This window comes from Drosophila takahashii, chromosome 3L (genome assembly GCF_030179915.1).
Source record: "Drosophila takahashii strain IR98-3 E-12201 chromosome 3L, DtakHiC1v2, whole genome shotgun sequence".
Classification (NCBI taxonomy): domain Eukaryota; kingdom Metazoa; phylum Arthropoda; class Insecta; order Diptera; family Drosophilidae; genus Drosophila; species Drosophila takahashii.
In genome coordinates this window covers 9340821-9352956 of record NC_091680.1, presented here as the reverse complement: position 1 = coordinate 9352956, position 12136 = coordinate 9340821, and the positions used below count along the sequence as shown (strand labels likewise).

The window sequence follows — 12136 nt, the reverse complement described above, 5'->3', positions numbered from 1 at the left end:
TCTTTTTTCTACTTTGGTATTAATTAGTTTATGGGTATATTATTTAAAATTCTTTGAATTCTATTTGATATAAAACAGAATTTCGATGGAAATTAATTTTTTTTGTTAATTTAATTTTTATTCTTGTATATTTATTTCACCATATCTTACCTATCCCTCGTTGGTTCCCCCAGTATTTCTTTTCTATTAAATGCTCCACTTTCAGTTCATGTTTTTCATTATTTATTTTTTCCAGTTTTGATTTCGAAAATAAAATCCATATAATTAACTAATTCAATCGCAATGCGATTTTTTACATACATTGTTGTAGTTGTTGTTTTTTTTCAATGGCTCTTGTTTTTTTGTTAATATTAAATACTACAATTACATAATTACAATTATTTACACAAATTACACAAGCAAATTACAAATTACCAACTAAACTAATCGCATTTAATGTAATTTATTTACTTAGGCATTACTCATTTAGTTTAGATTTATGTTTATTTTGTTATTTATTTGCGTGTTCCTATTTAGATTTATGTTTATGTACATACAGGGGCTAAGAGTGAGGGGGGCTAATGAATTTAATTTATATTTCTTGTTTACATATATCACACGGTGGCCAGTTGTTGTGGCACGAAATAAAAATAATAAATCGAAATCGATGTGAAAAAACCCGAAAAAGATTTCAACCGATTGCGCAAATGAAGCGAAAAACTGGGGCTAAGGAAACAGGGTGTCTCGTTTTGATGGTGGGACGGCGGTTTGATCGCGGCATGACTAGATTGGACTGGACTGCTACTCCAGATCCTCCTCCTTAATCCTGCTCCTCCTAACTGGCGGCACTGGGAGTCTGCTGCTGTTGCTGCTGCTGCTGGTTGGCCTTGGCCCTCTCCTTGGCCTCCTGCTGGGCCTTCTTGGACCGCTTCCACTTCATCCGTCGGTTCTGGAACCAGATCTTCACCTGCGTTTCGGACAGCATCAGTCCGCTGGCCACCTCGAATCGCTTGGGCCGGCTCAGATACTTGTTCTGCTTGAACTGCTTCTCCAGCTCCAGGAGCTGCTGGGACGTGAAGGCGGTTCTTGGTCGGCGGGTCTTGCCCAGAATCGCATGATGCGGATAGGCGGCCAATTCGGGGATTCGATGGTGCAGCATTCCAGCGCGGGCCAGGAACTCGAATTGCAGCTGTGAGGGCATGAAATTATGACCCATGGGTATCTGAAAAATAAGAAAAAATACAATTAGTTTTGCATTCAAGAAACTTTTTTCTAATTTTTTAAAAATGTATGTTTAAGAATTTTAAAATTGTATCAAAAATTGTAACATTCTAGATATTTCCTATATGATAAAAAAGATTTTTAAAATATATTCAAGTTTTAATATATATTGGAATTAAAAATATTTTTAAAAAGTTAAATATTGAATATTTTTTAAACTAGTAGGGACTCTGATTTTACGTAAAGTTATGCAGCTTTTAATATTATCATTTAATTTAGTTACTTCTCAACTTACCGGAATGGGTTTGCCAGAGGGATCCAGAGGTCTGTGGAAGGCGGATCCACCCTGCGCCAGCAGTTGATAGGGATGACCGCCCGCGTAGAGTGGGAAATCCTGGGGTCTAATGGGACTGTGCGGGGGAATGGGCTTCTTGAACTCGTCATGGAAGTCGGACATGCGCATGGACAGGTGCTGGGGATGCATTCCACCGTGGGGCTGCTGATCCTCACAACCGGGACTAATGGGCGGACTGGAGCGATGCGACGAACTCGGCGATTCAGATCTGCAAAAAATATAGATAAAGCATTTTATAAGACACCCTCTATTGTGAATTATCTAACCAATCGATGACAATCGAAATTACGCGACACATTTTGAAAACAATTAATATTACCCCCACCCCACCCTTTGTCTAATTTGTTTGCTTTCGTACACAATTCGCACTTGAAATTAGCCACTCACACACTTATGGCGGCAGACACATGGCGTATACGTAATCTCTGTGGCCGATGACCAAACTGGAATTGACCAATTGAAGGCTTTTTTCTTGCCATGTTTTCGAGTGCCAGCAAAGCTGCTTTGGGGCTTCGTGGGGGCTTCGCTTTGGCTTTCAGAATGGTTTTTGCCGAGTGCCTCGGTTTTGTTTGGTAGCCAGCCAAGGGATTACCACAAGAAGTTGAGGGATTCTTGGTAAGAGCTTTCTTTTTTATGGGAATTGCTTTTTAATTCTCTAATGCAAATGAGTAATGACTCTTATTTGAACATGCATTTGTATTGATTGCCACAATAAATTTATCATTTAACTTCATTTTTGTAAATAGTATTTTTTCTGTAAGCCATACCAAAGCCTTCACTACACTCAGAAAATGAATCGCCCTGAATTTTAGAAAATCGCCTATGGATTTGCTTCACTGGCGATTTTTTTCTTTAAAATAAAAAAATTTTCTACTGGTAAAGAAAATTTTCTTCCAATTAATCAAAATTCATTAAATTCAAGAAATATTCCAGAAATATAGAAAAAAATCGCCAGTAAAGCAAATCCATAGGCGATTTTCTAAAATTTTTTTTTGAGTGTATAAAGTGTCTTATTCATTTTATTATGATAGCAAGTAAATATAAATGGTTATTAAAATTTATTTTTGTTACTTATGGAATTTATATCATTAATTTAAATAAATGTATGAATTTATTGAATATATAGGTAAATTATAGATACAATGACTTGAATTCAAATTAGTTTCTTTTACCATTCTAGGACGATTGAATATTGTCTTGAATACCGTAAAAAATTTTTTTAACTATATTTATGCGTTTAAAATGTAAAAGATAAATAACAGTTCTAAACGTTCAAAGGCCAATACGAATAGGATTCCAAAAGTGCTTGATAAAACGATTACCTGTAACATGTAAGAACCCATAACGTGCTAAGCTATAATTTGTTGTTATATAAATTTTCTTGAATACTTAAACAAGTTCTTGGATTTTTTTGTTCTTTCTTCTGCTTACACTTGTTCATGAGTTGTAATTTATTATAATTCGGCATAAAACGGTTACGAATGATAATCAGTTGATTTGTCTTGAAAAGGGGTAACACAAATTGGTAAAAAATATACCTTCTTTTCCAAGGAAAACATACTATATAGTCTTTAAAATCGTAATTGTTCTACATGTTCCTTTCAAACCATCTGATAAGTTCGTGTTTCTGTCCTGAAAAGTGTCGTTACTCACCTCGACATGCCGTCGGGACTGGGCGAATCGTACTCCCTGGAGTCCCGGATGCGCTGCAGAGCCTCCTGTTCGCTGATTCCGCCGGCGGCTGAGGCAGCGGCCTGAGCAGCCGCCGCAGCATTGGAGGCGGTCACGAAGGCGTGGTTGAGTTCCGCCTGATCCCGGGCATAGTGCAGTGCAGCCAGGCGATCGTCCACAATTATGGGCTGTGGCTCGCCCGTCTGGTGCTGACTCTTGGCCAGCAGAGCGTCGATGCAGAAGGACTTTTTGGGCTGACTTTGGGCGGGTGGCAGGAGAGTGGTTGTGGTTGCTCCACTGTGGCTCAGGTGATTGCCAGCGGGCTGTGGGGAACTGGGCGGTGGTGCAGTGGCTCCAGGTGGTGGTGGTGGAGCAGCGGGATTGCCCGGCATCATCAAGGGAAGTCGTGGCAGGGGATAGGCACCCAGGGCGGGATGAGGATGCGGCACATGATGCGGTGGTGGTGCTGGCGGGAAACCCTCTACATATAGCCGTGCATGTGGTGGCGGCGGTGGACCCACAGCACCCACTGGCAGGGGAGCCACTAGCAGGGGCATCTGAGCCTGACTGTGACTACTATCCGTTTGACTGTTGTCCTGGACACCACCGGGACTCAAACCGGGAGCGTAGGCGCTGAGCGGTGAGCCTGTGGTGGCCGCCGAGTGGGTAGGACTCGCTGCCGGCGGGCTGGGAGTTATCTGGGATCTGGGCGAGAGGGTCGATTGATTGCTGCCCTGATCGTAGTCCTGGGCAGTGGGCGGCGAGGCTGATGATCTCTGGTGGCTGCTGCGCTGGTGGTGCAGACTGCTGCTGCTGCTGCTGTGGTGCTGAATGTGGCTCAGCACCAATTGCGACGGCATTGAGCTGTTTTGCGGAGGAGGCGGCTGTTGCGACACTTGGGCACTGGACATGCTTCACTGGGTTCACCGAAAGTTTAGTTTATATTCTCTATAGATTAGATCTTTTCAAACTCCCAAAAACACTTTTAAACACGTTTCGAAAACGAATTTTTCGAACGCGTACGCACGCGTATTGTACGTTTCTTTCTAGTTTTTCTACGAAGCGAACTCGACGAGCGCTCATCAACGACTGTGAGCTGTTGGAACCCAAACGTGGTATCATATACGCGATACGGAATACCAGTATAAGGCATTAAGCACCACCGGAACAATCAGTACCGCTCTCTCCCTCTCTCGCCCTCTCTCTTTCTCGCGCTCTCTGGAAACCCGCTTTCAAGATGGAGTATCTGGCAGTAGCCCCTGAGGCGAAACAGAGATAGCCTCATTGCATGGGGCGTGGCCAAATGGCCTAAAATGTCCATAAGGGGGCGGGACTTGGGCCCAGAAAAGAGAGGGCAGGAGTACGAAATTTCATATAAATTGTTGGAAAAACGAGGCTATAATTGCCATCATTATGGAGTGTTGAGCAACTAACAAGTTCAACGGCAAAAGACGAAAGAATCTTCATAATCAACTTGAGTGTGGAGGGAGCAGAATGGTCCTTAATGGGTCCTAAAGGGAGGGTGGGTTTCGGGGGCGAGGTCAGAGGAAGTCTGGCAGATGATTAGGCCAGCAATTAAGGCACTTGACGACACTTCAAGCTAAAACTGCAGCTTTAAGCCCCACGAAATCAATAATCTCGATAACAATAAACGTCTCGTTTCATTGGCCTTTTATAACTTGGTTGGCCGTTTGGCGTTACCGCCGTAATGCTCGTATAATGCATTTTCTTTACGACCCACGCTCAGCCAGATGAGATGATTTTAATGTTCCCTTGATGGATTACTAAGTGGACATGAACGGCTGCCAAGTGGTTCAGAGTTAAGAAGGCATCGAGTGGTAAATGGATGGAATACGGAAGCAAAGGACATCAAATCGAATGGAATTGTATTTAATATATTAACTAGAGTTATCCAAAGATTTAGTTAGTCAATTTGTTTTGTTTAAATTTGTCTAATTTATAGATGTAAGCTTCATTAATTTTTATTATACCAGCTGGAGAGTTGGTATTTATTTATTAATTTTCATTTTAAATACATTTATCTTTTAAATTCTCAACGAAACATCGAAAAAATTGTAAATCGGATAATTATTTGTTACGTTATTAGGGAAATGAAAAAAAATTCCACCAATTTAAAAACTATATATAATCAAGTACACAACTTTAAAAAAATTGTAAAGTCCTATGCTCAAAATGTAAACAAAATTAAATTGTTGTATGTATGAGTACCTAAAACTTTTTAACTTTTTCTAAATTTAAACCGTAGGACAATGCCAAAGCAAATAGAGACCCAAGCAGCTGGCACAAGGACAAGAAAGTAAAAAACTCAAGAGCTCGGAACCTGAATAAAAACCATTCAACTATAAACAGTACATATATAATGCAATGTCCAGACAGGAAAAGAGTTAAGGGATCGAGGGGATGGGGCAAACGGTTCGCTAACAAGAAACGTGCCAAAGTGTATTTTCTTTGACCACGTACAAAAATGGAACCCGACTCACTCCCGATTTTCCCAAAACCCAAACTCAAGTCGAAAATGTTTTCCCAAAAACTAACTTAAAATTAGTGCGATGTCTGCAATGACGACTGATTGCTGTTGTTTCTTTCTACCCTTCCTCCGAAGTTTCTATCTGGTTCTTATTTTATTTTCATTATACGATATTTATCTACTCATCCACGTGCATTTAACTAACATTTATGGGTGGTGCTGATGGTGGGGGCCTCGAAACATGACCTGGCAACGGTCCATTTTCGTTTGCTCTGCCCCTGTATGATTTGTGTTTTTCCAGAATAGTTTATTTTATATAACAACACAAACATAGAAAGAGAGAGAGATAGAGTGAGTGGTTGGATATTGGGGGTCTTTGAAACGGTTGGTAGTACGAGGATTTTGCGTTGGAGGTGTGAGGATTGGGATAGGGTTTCGGTTTTAGCTCGCATTGTGTTTTCTGTTAGCTTTTCGTTTGATTTCGTTTTGATTTTGGGGAAATAGTTACGTAAATATGCAATTAGAGTTAGAATTTTTTACATCAGCCATTTTTAGGATACAACATTAATATTATAATAAGTAGTACCTTAAAAAAGAACCTGTATAAGGTTGATAGGTTAAAAAAGAACGCAAGCAAATTAATTTTATTTACTTGAATCTTTTTTAAATAGTTTATTTTAAGTATAGTTTTTATTAACACTTTATAAATATAAGAAGCCACAATTAAATAAAATAAATGAGGATAAATTATATTCAATTTCCTTTTTATAGATCGCAGCAGTCCTTTTAGAAAAATTCTAAGAACCCACTTCTTAAAAAATGCTCAAAATTGTATGCTTTATAGCCGCTTTGTTTACCGCTGCCCAAAGTTTTTATAATAAAATGGAATGTTCGAATTGTACACATATAAACGAGGAGTGTGATATCAAGACAACTGGATGGAGTTGTGAATTTGAAATCGATGCCCAGAAGTTGGATTTTAATTTAAATTCGACCGAAATACCACCATTTTTACTGTCTTGCGTGCCTCCTGGAATGGGTTTTATAGAAAAGAGTGAGTAGTTAAGCTGTATTATGTGAATACATAGAGAACAGATAATAATGGTTTCCCATTTTGTAGAGTCACTTATCGGATATTGCTGTTTTTGGTCACCAGAGATGGGATGTCAGAAACTAAAGAGAAAAGATACAGAGTTAGAGAGTAAGGAGAAATGTCACAGTTGCTCCCGGGCAATTTGGTCGTCGATTATGGAAAATAAAACTTGTCCATGTGGAAGCTGGTTTCTAGACACTGAAGACAGCGCAATTAAACTAAAGGTTCGGGATTTCATATTAATATGGGTGTCATTCTGTACAATAATATTTTTTTAAATATAAATAAAGAAAAATATAAATTTATTTTTTTTGATAATTGATAAACCCTTTCCTAAATATCAAAAATCACTTCGTTTGATCACTGATAAATTTTCTGACATATTAGTCTAATCAGGCGTTAAATTTGCCAGCAAATATCAGAAATTGAAATCGCCAATAAAAATAAATCGTCACATATGTTGCTGCAATTTAGCTGATGCGGTCAGCATATAAATCTGAAAGAGAGGGATGCGTGGAAGGAAAAAGAGATGGGTAATCCCTTTCCGGGACCTGCCATTTCTCCCTTTTTGTCGTGTTAATTCAGCCGATAAGTGAACAATAATGCCAGAAAATTTCAACAGATTTCCAGAGCCTTAGTTAGCTAAGTAAACAGAACTTGCAAGGTTGGCAAAAAAGGGATCAAAGAGGGAGGTTTGATTGAGTTGACTTTGACACTTGTGCTCTGTCCAAATATATATATTTTATAAAGGGAGAACAAATTGTAAAAGGTTTCCAAAACATTTTAAAACAATAACCACAAATCAAAATCGGAAACAAACCGCCACCCTGCATCATCCCATCCATCTGCTCATTAATCACCACTCCCGACTGGATTGCAATTGATAATTGAGCAAATATTGATGTGCAAATAATTGGCATTAAATTGCGTTATCAATAAATAATTTTTACATTTCAGCAGCTACAGAGATACACAGATACGGATACTTCGTTGAGTTGTATCTACAAAGTGCCTGGAAATTCGATTGGCTCATTATGTTGACAGAGTTGTGGGCACAGAGAGTTCACTACTTATGCACATGTGTGAATGCAAATTATTACTGCACTTTGGTATTTATTATTTGCATTTTTTTCCACCCACCTACAGCACTTGGTTTCCTCTGTTTTTTCTTCTTCTCTGCGCAATGTTTTAAGCAAACTGGGCGGTTCAGCGTTGCCTGACCCTAATGATTACTAAATGGTTGCCACACTTTCTAAGGAGGTCAATTAATAAGCTTGTTTATTGATTATTAATTACCGATTTCTTAACTACTTAACAAATATTTGGGGCTCTATTGCATTACAGATTTGTTAATTAAAAATACGTTTCAGAATTTTTTTTTAAAAACTAAAATACTCAAGAATTTTAAATAATTTGACTTATTTACATGACTTACTTTGACTTATTTACTTAGGCAATAAAATATTACTGTCTCCGTTAAAACATTAATCGTAAATCCTGATTATTTAATGGAAACATAAATCTGTCTCTTTAAATTTTCATTATAAATCAACTAAAATACACAGACGAAAAGAAGAAGCAGGAAGCGAAATAAATATTTGATAATATGGCGATAATAAAGTAAATTTTATTTATTGACACACAAATTTAATTGATTTTCAACATTGAGAAAATAACTTTTAAATGTATGCGAGTCCAGGAAAGTCACCGCCCCCAAACTCCGCCCCGAATACCACTGATAAAGTTTATAATTGAGTTGTGTTTTTTCATTAAGTGCGCGAATTGATTTGTTTTTGTTATTGGCTCGCCAACGGAGCAAACTTATTAAAAACTGATAAACGCAGTTACTTTTTCTCTTCCTCATATTTTTCTTTATTATTTTTAATTGGTATATATAAAATTTAAGAATTATGGGAATCATTAATGAGATAACACGGGGACGGGGCCAGATAATCCTTGGTGTGGGGCTTTCAAAGGAAATTGTTTGCTGAACGATGGCAAATTATTATTTTGATTAGACCATGGGCTAAAACTATTTTGTTTCCGCTCGGAAAAGATTGGCAGTTAAGTTTTAGGGCTTTTTGATAAGAGCTAAAGATTTTTGGTCATTATAAATCAAACTGATAGCTGAAATTAAAAGAACTTTTTACTACAAATTAAATTATGATTTATGCAGAATTTTTTGTTAAAATTTATTTTTAACTTTCTTAATATTATTTAAAAATTCATTTTTCAAAACCTTTTTCAAGTATTCTAAAGAAACAAAAAATAAGTGAAGCTCAAGTTTATCTGAGGGATCACGCAATCTTGAAGGCACATGAATGCGAGGAGCGCGATATCTATATCGGTGTTTATATATAGCTTCTGTATCTGCATTGGACTGCCTCATTAGCCACAGCGCAAACAAATTTCCAAGCCGTTGCAAGCCAAAACCGAAACCAGAACCAAAACCGAAACCAAAACGAAAACACAACCAAGTCGAGTTGAGGTGAGTGGAATGTGTGGCTCTGTTTGCACACAGTTGAGATACATTTAGCTGCCGTTGCGACATCGGAGTTTTTTAACCTCTGCCGGGAGTACTTCCTGATATACTCATATGCCCATACATATAGTGAAGCGCCAGACGATTGGAAGCGAAAGGTAAACGTGCACTTTCCGATAAGAAGGACGCACGAAAATCGCATTTTGATTTGTACTCCGTATTTGATCAGATACCCGCGCTGAGATACAGATACACGGCAGTCCTATTTGCCTGGCAGTTTGTAATTGTTTGCATAAGTGCATTCAATTGCCAGATAATGATGGCTCCTCTGCTTTCTGCCCATATGAACATATTATCCTGCTGTATATGATATCAATTCATTTGTATTTATAAAATATTTTTCTCCATTTTCGGGCTATTTGCTTTACCTTTTCTTGGTCTTGTTTGCTGCCACATAATTTACTATCTCCCGCTTATCATTTCATATTTTATTTGTTCCCCTTCTTCGGTGAATTTCTTTAGGGCTTGAAAGACCCTTCAAACTTCAGTTTTAATTTCTGCGCTGACGTCTATTATGATGGATTAATTTTCAATTATGAAAGAGTGAAAGAAATAAAAGAACCGCTTATCTCAGCTGCCTTCAATTTCGGACTTTCTTATCTGCTGGCCATATATCGCTAATAATCAATTTTCAATTAATTCAAAATCCCTTATCAGCCTGGGCGGCCACCCCTCTTTCGGGTCCCCTGATATTTATGAAGATGGAAAAATTATAAAAATTTGTTTAAAGACGCTTAAATGGTCGTCACATCACTCGAAAAGTTAAGAATTTTGAGTTTCGAAGAGGTGCCGTAATCTAATCGCCGACGGGGCAGCGATTTAATTTATATAATCAACTTGTTTTCATAATTAAAAAATATTAAAATTGTTTATTGAACACACACACAATCGGGCTGATAGCGACCGTTGGCCCATTTGATTGGATTGGCCGCCTCCTTAGCTTATCTTGGCCTAATTGAAATTGCATTGAAATTGATTGATTTGCCCATAAACGTTTGACAAAATATCAACGTTTCTTTCTTTCCCATTGTTCCCTCGACTCTTTCACTCTTCCCTAATCGTTTTATTTGGTCTGGTTGATTTGTGGTAATCAAAAAGGAAAAAACACCAAAAACAATTCCCGGCCAGATGACAGCTCAAGCGGGCAAAGGTTCTCTCCTCGGGGGTTGTAAATCATTTAAACCGAACCCGCCTGCCAATTGTAAATTTTATTCAAATGCGTCAGAAGGGTTCGGTTAATCTGGAGAGGTGTGATTGGAGCACTAGAATGCTAAACTTGAGACCGTCTGGTGGAATTTTCGGATTTAACTAGAAATCTTGAGGATTGTACCTATCAGAAATAGTTGGTAATGATATAAATGGCTATTTATTGTATGACTAATTTTTACAAGCACTAATTTTAGATAATAAATCTAAAAAAAGAGAGAAAATCTTTGGGATAATCTTTAAACTGAGAATTCGAATTAACAAATGGTTTTGAAGTAACTCGGATTTAATATCAGTATTTTCCCCTACCTTATCTAATAAAATAAATAATGGAAAATGGTTAAAACATTTCCTAATTAATCATTTAGCCCTATCCAAAGGTTTTTATATATATTCTTTAAGATAATTGATTTTTCCATATTTTTTCCCAGAAATGTAAGGATGGAATCCTCCCCAAAAACTATTGTTTTTAGAGAAGATTGCAGAAATCTCCCATCAATCCCTAAACACTCCACTCATCCCAAAATGTCACGTAACCTCGATTGCCCTCAGACATTCCCACGTTCTTAATTAGCCACTTGGCCATAGACAAATGGCAAATAACAATGAAATGAAAACTAAGCAAATATCCAAAGTTTTTCAAAAACATTTAGCAAAGTCAATAAATCGCTGTCGATTTGGGCGAGAAGGGGTGAAGCCGGGGAGGAAATTCAAAAAGAGGCGCCTCGGGGACGCTCATATTAATCTCCATTAAAAGGGAATTTCAATGAATTTATGATGGCGCCATCTAGCTTTCAAATGTCTGCCACACCCCTCTCATCGCTCCCGACTACCTTACTTACGCATTGCGTATTTAACATTCGCCAAAAATGAAATAATTCAAAGGCAAACAAAAAGGCCAAAAAAAAGACGATTGTATACCTTGGATACCTCTCCCAGAGATTCCCCTTCCCTCGCCTGAAATCCACCATCAACGTCTTCGTCGGCGAGCCGGGTAAACATTTTAAGCTGCCAGCCCGAAAAACGCTAATGGGTAAACACAGATGCGGTTAAAGAGACGCCGGAGATTTGAACTTTGCGGAGGAGTCTTGAAGGCGCGATTTCAGCCAGTACCAAAAGCGATTTAAAACGCGAACGGTTCTCCAACGAGAAATCAAAAATAAAATAAATAAATTTAAAGGGTTTCAAAAAGAAAGTTCAAAGCAGTTCTGAAATTTTTAAATTAAAATTTTTTTTTAAATTCCTGGGAGTTAACCACCTACTAGAAAGGATAATACTATTAAGTGTTTTAAAAAAGAAAGTTCAAAGCGGTTACGTTAAAAAACCAAAAACTATTTACCGTTTAAGTTATAGTTTCCTTTAAAAATCCAAAGAATTTACCACCTATAAGAAAAGGAAATGCCTCATCGAACTCTTCATAATCAAATTAATTGATTTACGGGAGGAAACATAAAAACGTGGGTCGCACGCGTTTCGAGTGCGTTTAAAAACGCGGATAACCTGACCCGTTCGGAGTTACGGAAATTGCCTCTTGAACCGAGCAAATCTTTCGATTAGCTGGGTAATCAACTAAATTGCAAG

The 12136-nt window shown here is 38.0% G+C and overlaps 2 protein-coding genes across 2 annotated transcripts; one reads left to right on the top strand and one right to left on the bottom strand.

Annotated features, from left to right (window-relative positions):
- Positions 1–205: 205 nt before the first annotated feature.
- Positions 206–4170, bottom strand: exex (motor neuron and pancreas homeobox extra-extra). The gene is made up of 3 exons (XM_017144450.3): positions 3209–4170; positions 1496–1763; positions 206–1201 (listed from the first exon to the last, which is right to left on the bottom strand). Exons 1-3 carry the CDS (start codon positions 4135–4137, stop codon positions 815–817), a joined length of 1584 nt encoding a protein of 527 aa, XP_016999939.2. The 5' UTR covers positions 4138–4170; the 3' UTR covers positions 206–814.
- Positions 4171–6485: 2315 nt separating this feature from the next.
- On the top strand, positions 6486–7106 carry LOC108059135 (uncharacterized). The gene is made up of 2 exons (XM_017144230.3): positions 6486–6768; positions 6835–7106. Exons 1-2 carry the CDS (start codon positions 6534–6536, stop codon positions 7083–7085), a joined length of 486 nt encoding a protein of 161 aa, XP_016999719.2. The 5' UTR covers positions 6486–6533; the 3' UTR covers positions 7086–7106.
- The last annotated feature ends 5030 nt before the right edge of the window (positions 7107–12136 follow it).

Bases quoted from the DNA above. Each gene is read 5' to 3' on its own strand.
- exex (XM_017144450.3), bottom strand. From the start codon at position 4,137: ATGTCCAGTGCCCAAGTGTCGCAACAGCCGCCTCCTCCGCAAAACAGC. The intron at 1,764-3,208 runs GTGAGTAACGAC...TATTTTTTGCAG, and splicing joins AGTCCCGACGGCATGTCGAG to ATCTGAATCGCCGAGTTCGT. The intron at 1,202-1,495 runs GTAAGTTGAGAA...CTTATTTTTCAG, and splicing joins CCTCTGGCAAACCCATTCCG to ATACCCATGGGTCATAATTT.
- LOC108059135 (XM_017144230.3), top strand. From the start codon at position 6,534: ATGCTCAAAATTGTATGCTTTATAGCCGCTTTGTTTACCGCTGCCCAA. The intron at 6,769-6,834 runs GTGAGTAGTTAA...CCCATTTTGTAG, and splicing joins AATGGGTTTTATAGAAAAGA to AGTCACTTATCGGATATTGC.